Source organism: Orbicella faveolata, unplaced genomic scaffold, assembly GCF_042242905.1.
Source record: "Orbicella faveolata isolate gen_17 unplaced genomic scaffold, um_ofav_v1 contig_14, whole genome shotgun sequence".
NCBI classification, from domain to species: domain Eukaryota; kingdom Metazoa; phylum Cnidaria; class Anthozoa; order Scleractinia; family Merulinidae; genus Orbicella; species Orbicella faveolata.
The window spans coordinates 5,650,190-5,661,987 of NW_028301541.1; the positions used below are offsets into that span (position 1 = coordinate 5,650,190).

At 41.5% G+C, this 11,798-nt stretch overlaps 1 protein-coding gene and 1 long non-coding RNA gene across 2 annotated transcripts; one reads left to right on the forward strand and one right to left on the reverse strand.

The window, feature by feature from the left end:
• The first annotated feature begins 484 nt into the window (after nt 1-484).
• On the forward strand, nt 485-11,640 carry LOC110068446 (excitatory amino acid transporter 1-like). Its single transcript, XM_089286350.1, has 8 exons — nt 485-1,099; nt 3,524-3,997; nt 4,316-4,358; nt 5,158-5,525; nt 6,637-6,870; nt 7,403-7,597; nt 8,239-8,373; nt 9,456-11,640. The coding sequence occupies exons 2-8, from the start codon at nt 3,534-3,536 to the stop codon at nt 9,751-9,753; spliced, it is 1,737 nt and encodes a 578-aa protein (XP_089142476.1). The 5' UTR covers nt 485-1,099; nt 3,524-3,533; the 3' UTR covers nt 9,754-11,640.
• Nucleotides 7,459-9,528, reverse strand: LOC149113733 (uncharacterized). Its single transcript, XR_016206333.1, has 2 exons — nt 9,467-9,528; nt 7,459-8,492 (listed from the first exon to the last, which is right to left on the reverse strand). It is a non-coding gene; the product is annotated as an uncharacterized LOC149113733 (long non-coding RNA).
• Nucleotides 11,641-11,798: the final 158 nt, after the last annotated feature.

Below are 11,798 nucleotides of genomic sequence, written 5' to 3' on the forward strand. Positions count from 1 at the left end.
AGTGTGAACTATAAAGATCTATCGCTAAAAACAAGATGAAATAAAAACTTTGAAAACTGGGGCTCTGCCACGTGTTGGACTTAGTACAATAGGCTGTTGTATAAAAAACCGAGACTAAAGGAACTTAAGGTTAAAAAACGTCAAAACTTGAAACTTATACTAAAAAGCAAGCATAGAAAATAGTTTGTACTTACACATCGGTTCCCGCTTGCACTCTAAATAGTCAAGGGTAGCTTAAAACTTAATTTACTTGAAAACACGTACTGTGCACGCACGATAACTGAAACTTGAACTACTGGCGGGAATATGCCGCTAACACTATCTATATACGTCCACGTGTAAAAACTGATGACGTAATTGCTAAGCAACAAATTGGCGAATCAGAAAGAGTTAAGATTACTCACTTAATTAGAGAAGCCTCGATATAGTGTTCATTACAGTTTAATTTAATTAAGCTGTTTTAGAATTCCCCCCCCCCTTTTTTTTCTTTTATCAGGTGGTCTGCCAGGCATGAGGAATCTCCTTTGCTGACCATCCTTATGGCCATTTTACTCTTTTATTGCCTGTATTTTCCATGTTATCTTCGCCATTAAATTGTAATAAATAAATGATATTATTCCTTGCTTATTTTAAGGTCGATATTCACTTTTCCTTTAAACGGGTCAATGCTCTGAACATTACATAAGGCCCCAAGGGAGGCAGTACGTTGACCTTCTGCACTAGTACCGCATGTTAAAGAAAGGTAAAAACAAAGCTTTTTAAAACTGAAAATTCAGAAATCTAAAATAAATTTAACAGAAACATTCTGGCTGAACCGATGTCGGTCAATGGCCGTAGACGAGAATTAAATCGCGGAAATTTTAACGGATGATCAGGCAATGATAAGTTCCGTCTCGTTTGAATGAGAAACTATTATCCTCCAAGCAAATGCAAATTTTATTAAGTCTGGTAAATAACACTGTTGCTCTTTGCTTAAAGTAACGTGCCAAGCCCACAGCAATTCAATTGTCTGCGTCTGAAGAATTCGTAGGCGAGCCTCGCTCACATTTAGCAGGATCAGTTTTTCTCCGTTTCGACTCCGTTTTTTTCACCAGTCTCGGTAAGTAGAAGTGCGTTTTACTAGTAAACACTGGGAGCAACTACACAATACAGGGCCGCTATTGAAGGCGCATATATTTAGTGGTTCGTTTGTCTCGGCAGTGGATGAAAGAACAAGGAACAATCTATATATGCGTGAATTCCTAGGTCTATATATTTAGTTTCTCGTTCGGCTCGGCAGTGGATGAAAGAACGAGGAATAATCTATATATGCGTTAGGTCCTAGGTCTATATATTTAGTGGCTCGTTTGGCTCGGCAGTGGATGAAAGAGCGAGGAATAATCTATATGTGCGCTAGATAGGTCATAGGTCTATATATTTAGTGACTCGTTTGGCTCATTTGGCTCGGCAATGGATGACAAAGGAGTAAACGAGCCAAACGAGCCAGCTCGGTTGGTGGATTATTAAAAGTCGCCCTGCATCCTGTAGAAGAAATGCTAGCTATATATGGCTTTTTATTTCAGATGGCTTTGCACGCGCGCATGAATAATCGCACAGAAGTTTGAAAAATTAACGAATAGCCTTTGGTGCAAATCATTAATAGTGGACAACTATCGAGAACGCCCAACTGCGTGTCCGAGCCATTATAAGTCACACAAATCCTGGCGGAATTTTGCAAGGGCGCTGACTTTACTTCAGATATTTTCGATTCGTTTTTTCGTTAGCCGAAATTTCTAACACGCCACAGTATGTATTGTCTGTATTTGGTCCCGCCTTGTGAAGTAAAAAGACTTTAACTTACATGAGGTAGGTTATATTCAACCAGCTCGAGATAACTCACTCATAGAAATCGAGAACAAATAGTCTAATTGTCTTAGTATAAATCTACTAGTGGTTCAAAACTTTATCTAAATCCTCTTTACAGAAACGCCAAGAAGCAGCCGACATTTTGTAAACAACCGCACACTGCTAAGTTACTTAGGCCTCAGTCATATGGTGTCGGGTACCCAAGAAAACCTTCCTCTTGAGGCAACTTTATCGAGCTTTAATATGTGAAAACATCGTCCCTGTAGGCCGAGTCAAAGTTGACCCTGCATGCATTATTCGTAGACCTTATTGAATAATCAAATGGATAGATATGCCTCCTTGCGTTTTCTTCGGTCATTTGATCACAGTGGGTTTTGCCGAGTTAATTTTCACTTCTTTGAAATTTCTGCGTTAAATCCTAAATCTTGGCATTACGTGACACTTGCCACGTCGAGAGTTGTCCCAGGTCAGTGAGCCAAAGTGTTTATATGAAGAAAAGTACTGTTGTCCCGCCTGCCAGGGTTACCCTACCTGCCGAGGCGAGACGACTCGCCCACCCGAGTTGTCTCGCCCCTCCCTCCCCGACCAATCAGATGCGAGGTAAAACCGCAAAGAAAGCAAACAAATTAACGGTGTATCCATCAGTCACGAAACCGCACTTCGATCGTTTCTCCTTCCAAAACATGGCGGTTACCCTGCCAGGGGCGGATCCAGGATTTTTGTTGGGAGGGGGTGCACCACTAAAGAATAGCGTTATTATTTGTTTTGCAGAACACTAGAAAGCCACATGTCATCTCAGGGGAGAGGGGTGCACACCCCCTGCACCCTCCCCCTAGATCCGCCCCTGCCTGTAGTTTTATAATTACTAACTTAACCTATTCTACTTGTGCCAGCAAACTGGAAATTCGAGCGACTGCTCAAACTTGTACGTGCTGACTTGCACCCTAGGGCTACCAAACCAGACAGCTCTTCAATATTCAACTTCATCCGTTGCTATATTTGCTGATAAAAATTGTAAAGTACCCTGATAGCTCCAAACTAAAAAGATCAATTTCCACTGAAAGTGAGAAGGTTTGGAAAAAAACGAGGGTCAGAAGCAAAATAAATAAAGAGGAGAATATTCTTTTTTTTTTGTAAACAACATACAACTAAATGCAATAACGCGCGATACCGAACATACGTGAGATTTTCCTAAATTAAAATTTAAAGATTACCTTACTGTGTACCAGAATTATGGGTTTCATTAAATAAACCGATACGTTTGGTAAAAAAAAGAAGCGTACAATGAGAGTACCAGGGGAAAGAAAACAATATTCAAGGATTTCGCGAAAATACCGCACGGAGAAACTGAAGTTTGGAAGACGCCTGCGACAAGCACAATCGAATTTATGCACGTTACGCATTTTCTAACGACTTCGCGAAATTTTAGGGCAAGACCGGCACATTAAGATACGATGTCCTTTCATAACTGTCGCTTCAGTTGAAACATAATCAGAGGGACATGTGCAGACACAGACACAGACCTAAGGGTTACTCCGTTCAAATCTGATTCGCGGACAATGACAATGAGCATTCTTCGCATGCTCACCTTTGTGCTGACCATATAAACCGTGGTCTCTGACAACGAGAGGGACAATGCATTAACTTGCTTTGTTTTATGACACATTTTTTTTCACAGAATCTGTGCTATGGCTGGTTTTAAAGAAAACGTTTGTGTCCGTTGTTGCTCTGCTCTCGGGCGCAAACTGCGTCAAGAAATCCTCCTCGTCCTCATGATGATTGGCGTTGTAGTCGGTTTTATAATTGGCGTGTCAGTCAACGGCTCTGTGAATGCCATCGAAAATCCACAGGACAAGAAGACCACACTAATGCTGATAGGATTCCCTGGCGAACTTTTCATAAACATGCTCAAGATGTTGGTTCTGCCTTTGATAGTGGCCAGTCTTGTTTGCGCCCTTGCTGGGATTGATGCCAAAGCCAGTGGGCGAATCGGCCGACGAGCGGTAATTTATTACCTATGTACAACTGTCGCTGCTGTTATTTTAGGAATTCTTGTGGTCAGTATCATCAGGCCGGGTAGCCAAGCCAAACCTTCAGAAGAGAAAGACATTACTCCCTACCGCCCGTTAGATGCATTCTTAGATCTGTTAAGGTAAGCAAGAGCTTCATGACGTTCCCGTTTTTCAAGATACTCTTAGCTGATTACACCAGTTTGACCTGCTTTCCCGGCGGCGGAGTTTGAATTTTTTCCCCTCTTATTTTCTGACCTTCGCTTGTAGTTGTCAGGTTTAAACAAACTTTGGCATTTTACGAATGAAAATTGAAAATAAAAAGGAGGAAATAAGTTCGCTAGTAGGACCTGTTAATGTGCGCTATCGTGGAAAGCTATTTTTCAGGGTTTATTATATTCTGCACTTATAAGAGTGGTAAAACACGACATTTCTCTAACACGATTTCTTCTTCCATCTAGGAGCTGTTTCCCAGATAACATTGTGGAGGCGACATTTCGCCAGGTTTGTAAGTTAGAATTTATATATCAAACAAGAAAGACTGTGTTTGACCACATTTCCAAAAACTGAGAAGAGAGTTGAAAATACGACGACCAATCAGGGCGGAAGTATTTTATATGGAGCCAATCAGAGGCCAATCAAAGCCAGGTGACTTGTTTTACGCTGCCGTTTTCCCGCGCTTGCGCAAGCGTCTTTCGCTATTGTTCACGAAAAACAACAAATTCAGTTTCTCCTCGTATCTGTTCAGCAGTGTAAAACAACCGGGCTCTTACCAGAGGTAAAACTCGGGTTTCGCCCTCCCAGTTGTGTCGCAACTTGCCACACCAATGCAGTGTTTAACTTTAATGACTCCATAGTGTTCAAGGGTGTATCAAGAGGAGCCGCCCTCTCATCCCTCATGACTGAATTGAAAGCACAGTGCAACCTGTATTAGGTGGACACTCCTTGTTAAGCGAACACAGCCCTCAAAAAGTCTAAAACCGTTTTTTTTTTTCATAGTTTCTGTAAAAAAGAATCATTGTAGAGCGCAAACCTCTTGTTAAGCGGACTCTAGCGAGGTTCCCGTGGGTGTCCTTTCAACGCAGGTTTCATTGTACTTTCACTCCTTTTCCTTATTTAAAATGGGAGGGCTCACGTTTGCTCCGCTAGGTCCCTAGCCTGTGGCCCTCTCCTATCTTAGCAAGAAGGGTCCATCTTCAGGACTACCCCCTTTTTAAGCCCCTCTGGAGCTGTCACTGGACTCCTTTAACACTTTACTCATTTATGTATTCAGTGCAGTTTTGACCTTAACTTACATTTTCAGAAAAGAACGAAATACGATGAAGTCGTGTATGATAAATCGAAAGCTGCAGATGGAGACGGCTCGTATAACGTCACTGTGGATATTTCAAGTTTAAACGCTTCTCAACTGGCAACAATGAAAATATTCAACAATGGGACCCACAATTTGACTACGGTACACAAAGCCCCCACCGGAGATGCGCCGACGGTGTTAGTAGCCGCCGGATTGATGATAGACCCCAAGGGTACGTTGAATGTCATAGGATTGGTTGTATTCTCTGTGGTGTTTGGAATTTTCCTGGGGAATCTGCGCGAGCGAGGAGCGGTGATGAAGAGTTTCTTCGATGCGCTGAACGAGATTGTGATGAAGATGATAAAACTTGTGATGTGGTGAGTCTAGTGACCAGGAGAACATGCAGGTAGGCCTGTCCCAATTGTGCTCGGCAACTTTTTAGTAACGTTTGGCGTTTGGAGGAACTTCTTGCGGTTCTAGCAACCTCGAGCAAGGTTTGCTTCTCTGAGCAACCTTTGAACAAAATATAGGTTTAAAACACATACCAAGCACGAAAAAGTCAAAGATTTCATAGGAAACGTCAATTTATGCGAATTGTGTAAATGTTTATCAACTCTTTGAAGTTTGGACACGTGGCCTGTCATTTGACAACGTTCGGCAAGACGTCAAATGAAACATGTGTTTTGTTCCGTTAGACTTAAGAGCATCCTTAAATTTCGCCCATATTTGCGAGTAACTCTTTAAGGCCAAGTTTTAAGCTATTTTTCTTGACCGATGTTAGCAATAAATGTAAAGAACGAAATATAAAACTTTTAATCAACGTTTATATAAAAATATCAAGAAATTTAGATAGCAAGTTTTGAAAGTTAGGTAGCAACTTTTCGAATTTTTTGGCATTTTTTAGCAAGTTTTTGGTTTTGGCTTTCCAATGAACAACTTTCCAGCATTTTACGAGCACAATCGGACAGGCCTACATTGAGGAGCTCTTGGCCAATTCGTTTAGTCGAAACAGTTTTAAAATGTAGTTAACAACTTTGTCAACATTGCTAGTGCTTAGCCCTATGTGTAAACAGCTCAGCAAGCAACCGCTGTACTAACTGACCGCTTTACCAAGTCCTTGTTGTCCAATCAGAAAACAACATGCCTAGTTAGACCTGAGCTTATCACATGTTTCTTTGCGAACTTTCCAACGATTACCGCGAGTCCATGCCAGTCAACCCTTGCAGACAGATTACAATTGAATTAGCCGATGTATGCTCACGTTTGTACAATATTCATTGTGATGAGAGCGTCTGTTTGCCTGTAGCGGTAATTTTCGCTGCGCATGCTCCTCACTGGTCTGGATCCATGCCTTCTTGGAGTAATGGTTTTGCTGGGGATTAGGGGAGTGGTGAGGTGAGGGAGTGGTGGACTGGGGACAGTTATCGATATTTTTTTTTATACCGGTATTTCAAGTGTAGCAAAATAATGTTTCTCGCTTTATTTCAGGTTCTCCCCCATTGGAATTTGCAGTCTGATCGCAGCCAAAATCGCCTCAGTGGACAACATCCTGAACTCGTTTCGCCTTCTTGGCATGTACACGCTGACCGTGATCTGCGGGCTCGGCATCCACCTGCTTGTCGTTCTTCCGCTCATTTACTTTATTGTGGTGCGTGCAAATCCTTTCAGGTTCATGGCGCGCATGAGCGGAGCCATTGTCACTATGATTGGTACAGCATCAAGGTATTGAGTCAAGTCTCGGTTTTTTTTGTTTGTATGGGTTATCGACTAAGCGTGAGGACAAGATGGCTGGATATTGGCCAAGTTCTTTTTTTGTGAGTTTATGGACCGAGACGGAGTCGAGGTCCATAAACTCGCAAAAAAAGAACGAGGGCAATATCAAGCCATCTTGACCGAACAAGCTTGGTCAATAAAGGATTTATTGTATGGCTTTCACGGAAAATTTTCTTGCGAGTCACGGCGTGTAGTCCCGAGCGGGGAAGATAGCTCCATCTTGCCCGCTCGGGTAGCCAATCACAGCGCAGGATTTGATTCATCTTGCCCGCTCACGGAGCTAGCCATATGATAAGGGACACTCTTGAGGTGCGGTGATCTTATGGTTAGCGCGCTGAACTCTGGATCGAGCGGTCCAGGTTCGAGCCCTGGCCGGCGTCAACCTCTCCATCTCTCTACATCTCATTTGAATACCGGTAATCTAAATGTAGCCATAACTAGAAAGGGGTAAAATTTTTGTCTATTTCATATTTTTTTCCAGCGCCGCCACTTTGCCGACCAACCTGAGATGTTTGGAGGAAAACAATAGAGTCGACGTGAGAATCAGTCGTTTTATTCTGCCTCTGGGCGCTGTGTTGAACATGGATGGTACGGCCTTATATGAAGCCGTTTCAGCTCTCTTTATCGCTCAAGTCAGCGGCATCAAGCTTACTATCCCAGAGATAATCATAACAAGGTAACAAATCAGGGATGTTAAGATAACCAGCCTATTAACCCCCCGGTTATTATGGACCGAAGTGATGTAATGTTCAGTAAGGGGAAAGTGTGCAAAGAGGGGAAGGGCAGGGAATGTGTGGCGGTGTGGTGGTCAGATCGCTAGAGCATCGGACTCCTGCTAATTGAAAAGAGTCGCTTTCGATCCCTAGGCGGGACTCTTTGTGTATTATTGGGCGACATACTTTACTATCACAGTGACACTTTCCACTTAGGAGCAGAAAGAAGGGGAGTTATAACTCGAGGGGCAAAAAATAGAAATTGGTACGTCAGCTTAGAGCGCCAAAACGCAATCAACAGTCAACTGAAGCTATAGGCAACATTTAAAATAAACTACCAGTAGTCGTCTTCCGTTGAGCTCAACATAAAAGAAACTAAGAAAAAAATTGCTACACGAAATCTGTGCGGCCATTGCCCGATTTCGCGCCACAATTTCGTTCGTCGCGCTTCTTTCGCGTCGCGTTCGTCGGAGTACGAAAAAAGAGATGATGGGCTGCTCACAGTCTAGACTTATGAGCGCTAGCTCATTAACAGATATAGAATATGCTCAATTCGTTCTCACTTTTGTTGACTAATTTACTGTTTGTTATAATATATTTTTAGCCTAACGTCAACAGCAGTCTCAATTGGTGCAGCTGGCATTCCTCAGGCGGGCTTGGTTACTATGGTGATAGTGCTGCAAGCCGTTGGACTGCCAACAGATTACATCGCCCTCTTATTCTCTGTCGATGTACTTTTGTGAGTATTTTCTTGATTTATAAACTCTTCCAGTCTGAATTAGATCAAACCAAAATTTGGTATTGTTGTAAACAGCTCCGTCAGACATCTTTCCTCTGATAGATTCATAACACAATCACCTGAAACCAAAAGCTGGCATATTTAGACGTGAAACCTTGATTTTACCCGGGGATCGACGAAGGAAAAGCTCCCCTGCTGGGCAAATTAAAATCGGCCAGGATATTTATCCATCCCAATTAAATCACTAAAATACCCACCCCCTCCCCCCCTCCCTGAAATCAACGAAAACAACCGTGGACGTAACAACTCAAGAAGAATAAGAAAAAAAGAAATCAGTAATTTGGGTAAACGTCAATGGAGTAAAAAGCAAAGACGATAATCACTATCTGAAGGACGGGAATGAAACGTGCCCCAACCAAATTATTATCATTATCATCATCTTCATTGTCATCGTCATCGTCATTATTATTATTATTATTATTATTACTATTGTTATTATTATTATTGTTATTATCATTATCAAAGTTTAAGCATAATCGACAAACGTCATACTTACGTCGACGCACTCTTCAATCATTGTTCCCTTGCTACACTTTATGTATAACTAATTATAATATAGATAGGAGGAGGCTGCGCGCGTTCTGATTGGTCAAAAACCCATGTTTTATCAGAGTATAAAGCATAGAAAAAGCGTGTTTTATTGTTTTGCGCCTGTAAAATCTATATCATAAAGTAAATAAGGAAGCCTAACTCGTGTATTACACTGTGATAAAACACTCCGGATATTTGAGACCACTCGAGAAATGTAGAAAACTTCCGCCCGCAGCTCGTGTTTTCTACATTCCCTCGTGTCCTCAAATGCCCGTCGTGGTTTATCACAGTGTAATACACGGCTCAGGCTTCTTTACTTGTTAATTATAGTATAGATAGGACCCTGCTTGATAAAACAGAGAAAAAGCGTGTTTTATGTTTTTCGCCACACTTCCTCTAATCAACATTTTGTTAGAGATGGGGCTTCTTTATTTGTTAATCAAGGTATCTGCAGTACACAATTTCTATCAACTCCCGTTTCTATTTTTTAGGGATCGCTTACGTGGTATAGTTAACATCATGGGCGACTCCTTTGGCGCCGCGATTGTCGAGCACCTGTCACGTGACGACCTTCTTCTGGTGGGCTTTGAGTCACGTGACCCCCAAAGCGAGCAACCCTTGTACCCCTTGGCTACCAGGTACACTCCAAAGCATGAAAATTACAGAGGAGGACCGGCGCGATCCTTGGACGACGACAGCGCGAAGGAAAAGCTGATGGATAAAGACAAATTGCTTGATAAGAATTTAAATGAAGACAAACCAGTACGGCTCACTGAAACCGCCTTTTAGTTGCGACGTTAAACCGATCAGTGGAAAGTTCTAAAATAAGCCAGACGTTTAAGAATAAGTGAATAAGCATGTAATACCGGCGGCGGAATGTTCAAGAATTGCCAGTTTTCGCAAGCCAGTTATAGGTTTTCTTTCTGCCCGGCCTCAACAGTCTTGTTGATGGAAAAATTCACAGTCATCGCTGACTCCCCGATGAGATAATGTTTTGGTAAGAATACTGAATTCTGTGGCTTGAGGCAGCAACTAAGCGTTCATACATGCCGGGAAATATACAGCCAAAGCTCTCGTAAGCGACCACACTTCGTGAGCTTAAAAAAGGGGTCGTAACGACTCTGATCAGTTCGTTTTTTAAAAGGGAGCGAAAGCTTAAAACTGATCTAAAAAAAGACTTAAAAAGTTTCCCAAACTTCCGAACCGTATCTCTGGTTCTTCTGAGTCGCTTACATTCTTGTAGGCAGGGTTCAGAGCCACCTTAAATTTTCGAAAATTTAAGGTGGCTCTGAACACTGCCTACAGAAGTTTTTAAACTTTGCCAAACGTTGCGTCTTATTATGTTTATCAAAAATTGATAATATTAAAAAAAATCAACGTGCCAATTTTGAATTAGAAGTCCCTAAAGCTGTAATTAAGGGTGTTTTTAGGAGGTCATACTGTTGCTATGGTAAACTATTGAGTCACGAAAATGGTAACAACATGTTCACCAATGATTGGGCAGTTAATTGATACCATGATTGCAGCATCAAGTGATAAAGAGTGGTTATAACGACCGATCAAAATCTAAGTGTTGGAAACTGTTTCGAGCCACCTTAACTTAACGCTCTTTTTCCAGAAGTAAATCATCTTGAAGTTTTATTTCGAGGCATTTATCACCTTAGGGAATTTCATATCAGTATTACAGTAACAGTGATAAAATATAGTTTACACTTTTCTTAAGGGTTGACTGTTCGAATCAGAATCTTTGAGTATACGAAAGCATAAAAACAAAGACAAAGACCAGGAAGACGTCAAGAACGTTAGATACATGCAGTCAAAATGACCGTCATTCTGTGTCAGCTATCTTATATATATTGTATTGAAGTTTTCAAAGCGAAGTGGTTCAATTGAAATTGTGTAAACTCATTTCGTTTCGATATGTAGTCAAGTTTTCCCTTACCCTGTGCCTCATGTATTGTGCACGAAAAGGGTCTTGAAATGTAATATCCGCTCTATTCTAATTTCCTTAACGAGGGGTTCCATACGGAAAGTGCGAAGTCAGCAAGCTTCAAAAATTATAAATATTTGTGCTATTCAAATGACTGTTGTTGTCGATCTGTTGTTAACGTAAAAGTCAGTTAAAACGTTTATATAAATAACACCAAAACTAATCCTATAACAGAGAATGCTAATTTAAGCGATACATTTCGGTTGAACTAGAGATACTTTCATCTCACAGGTGGTACGAGAAAGTCCGTTTTAAACTTGTCCATAGTGGTCCGTAACGCGGTTTTGGTTTACATGTATTCAGGAAGACATGGGAAGACCTTTGATCACGATTCGGACCTTCTGGCAACCCGAAGGACGATATCATTGCTTTAAGTCATTGTCTCCCTCTTAACCATCGGTCGAGTCTTCTTGATGCTTATTCCTTACTATTTCGAACTTTTTAAAGGTGTGTTCAGTGGTTCTAAGTACAGAATTTTGGCGTCTAGAAGAAAACCTCAACACTCTACGCCATGTTTGTTTTGGCGGCTACGTTCAAAAAAACTCTCCCCTACTTCCTAGAGTATGCAAAGGACCAAAGCACGACAGGTACCACAGAAATCTCTGGGGAGCGTGAAAGAGGCAATTTCTTAGTCTTTTTTGACTGCCGTAATCCGAGAAGTTAAATAAACCAGTCTGTTGCTGTTATCGAAGATACTTAGTTCTATATGAGAACATTCCTGCTCTGTATTGACACTCTTCACATCCTCCTTCCCTTTGTGGCAGCATTTTGTACCATTAAAATAAACTAGTTTATCCATTAACAAGGACTCTCTAGCTATCCTCCGCAGAAGTTCGAAAAGTTC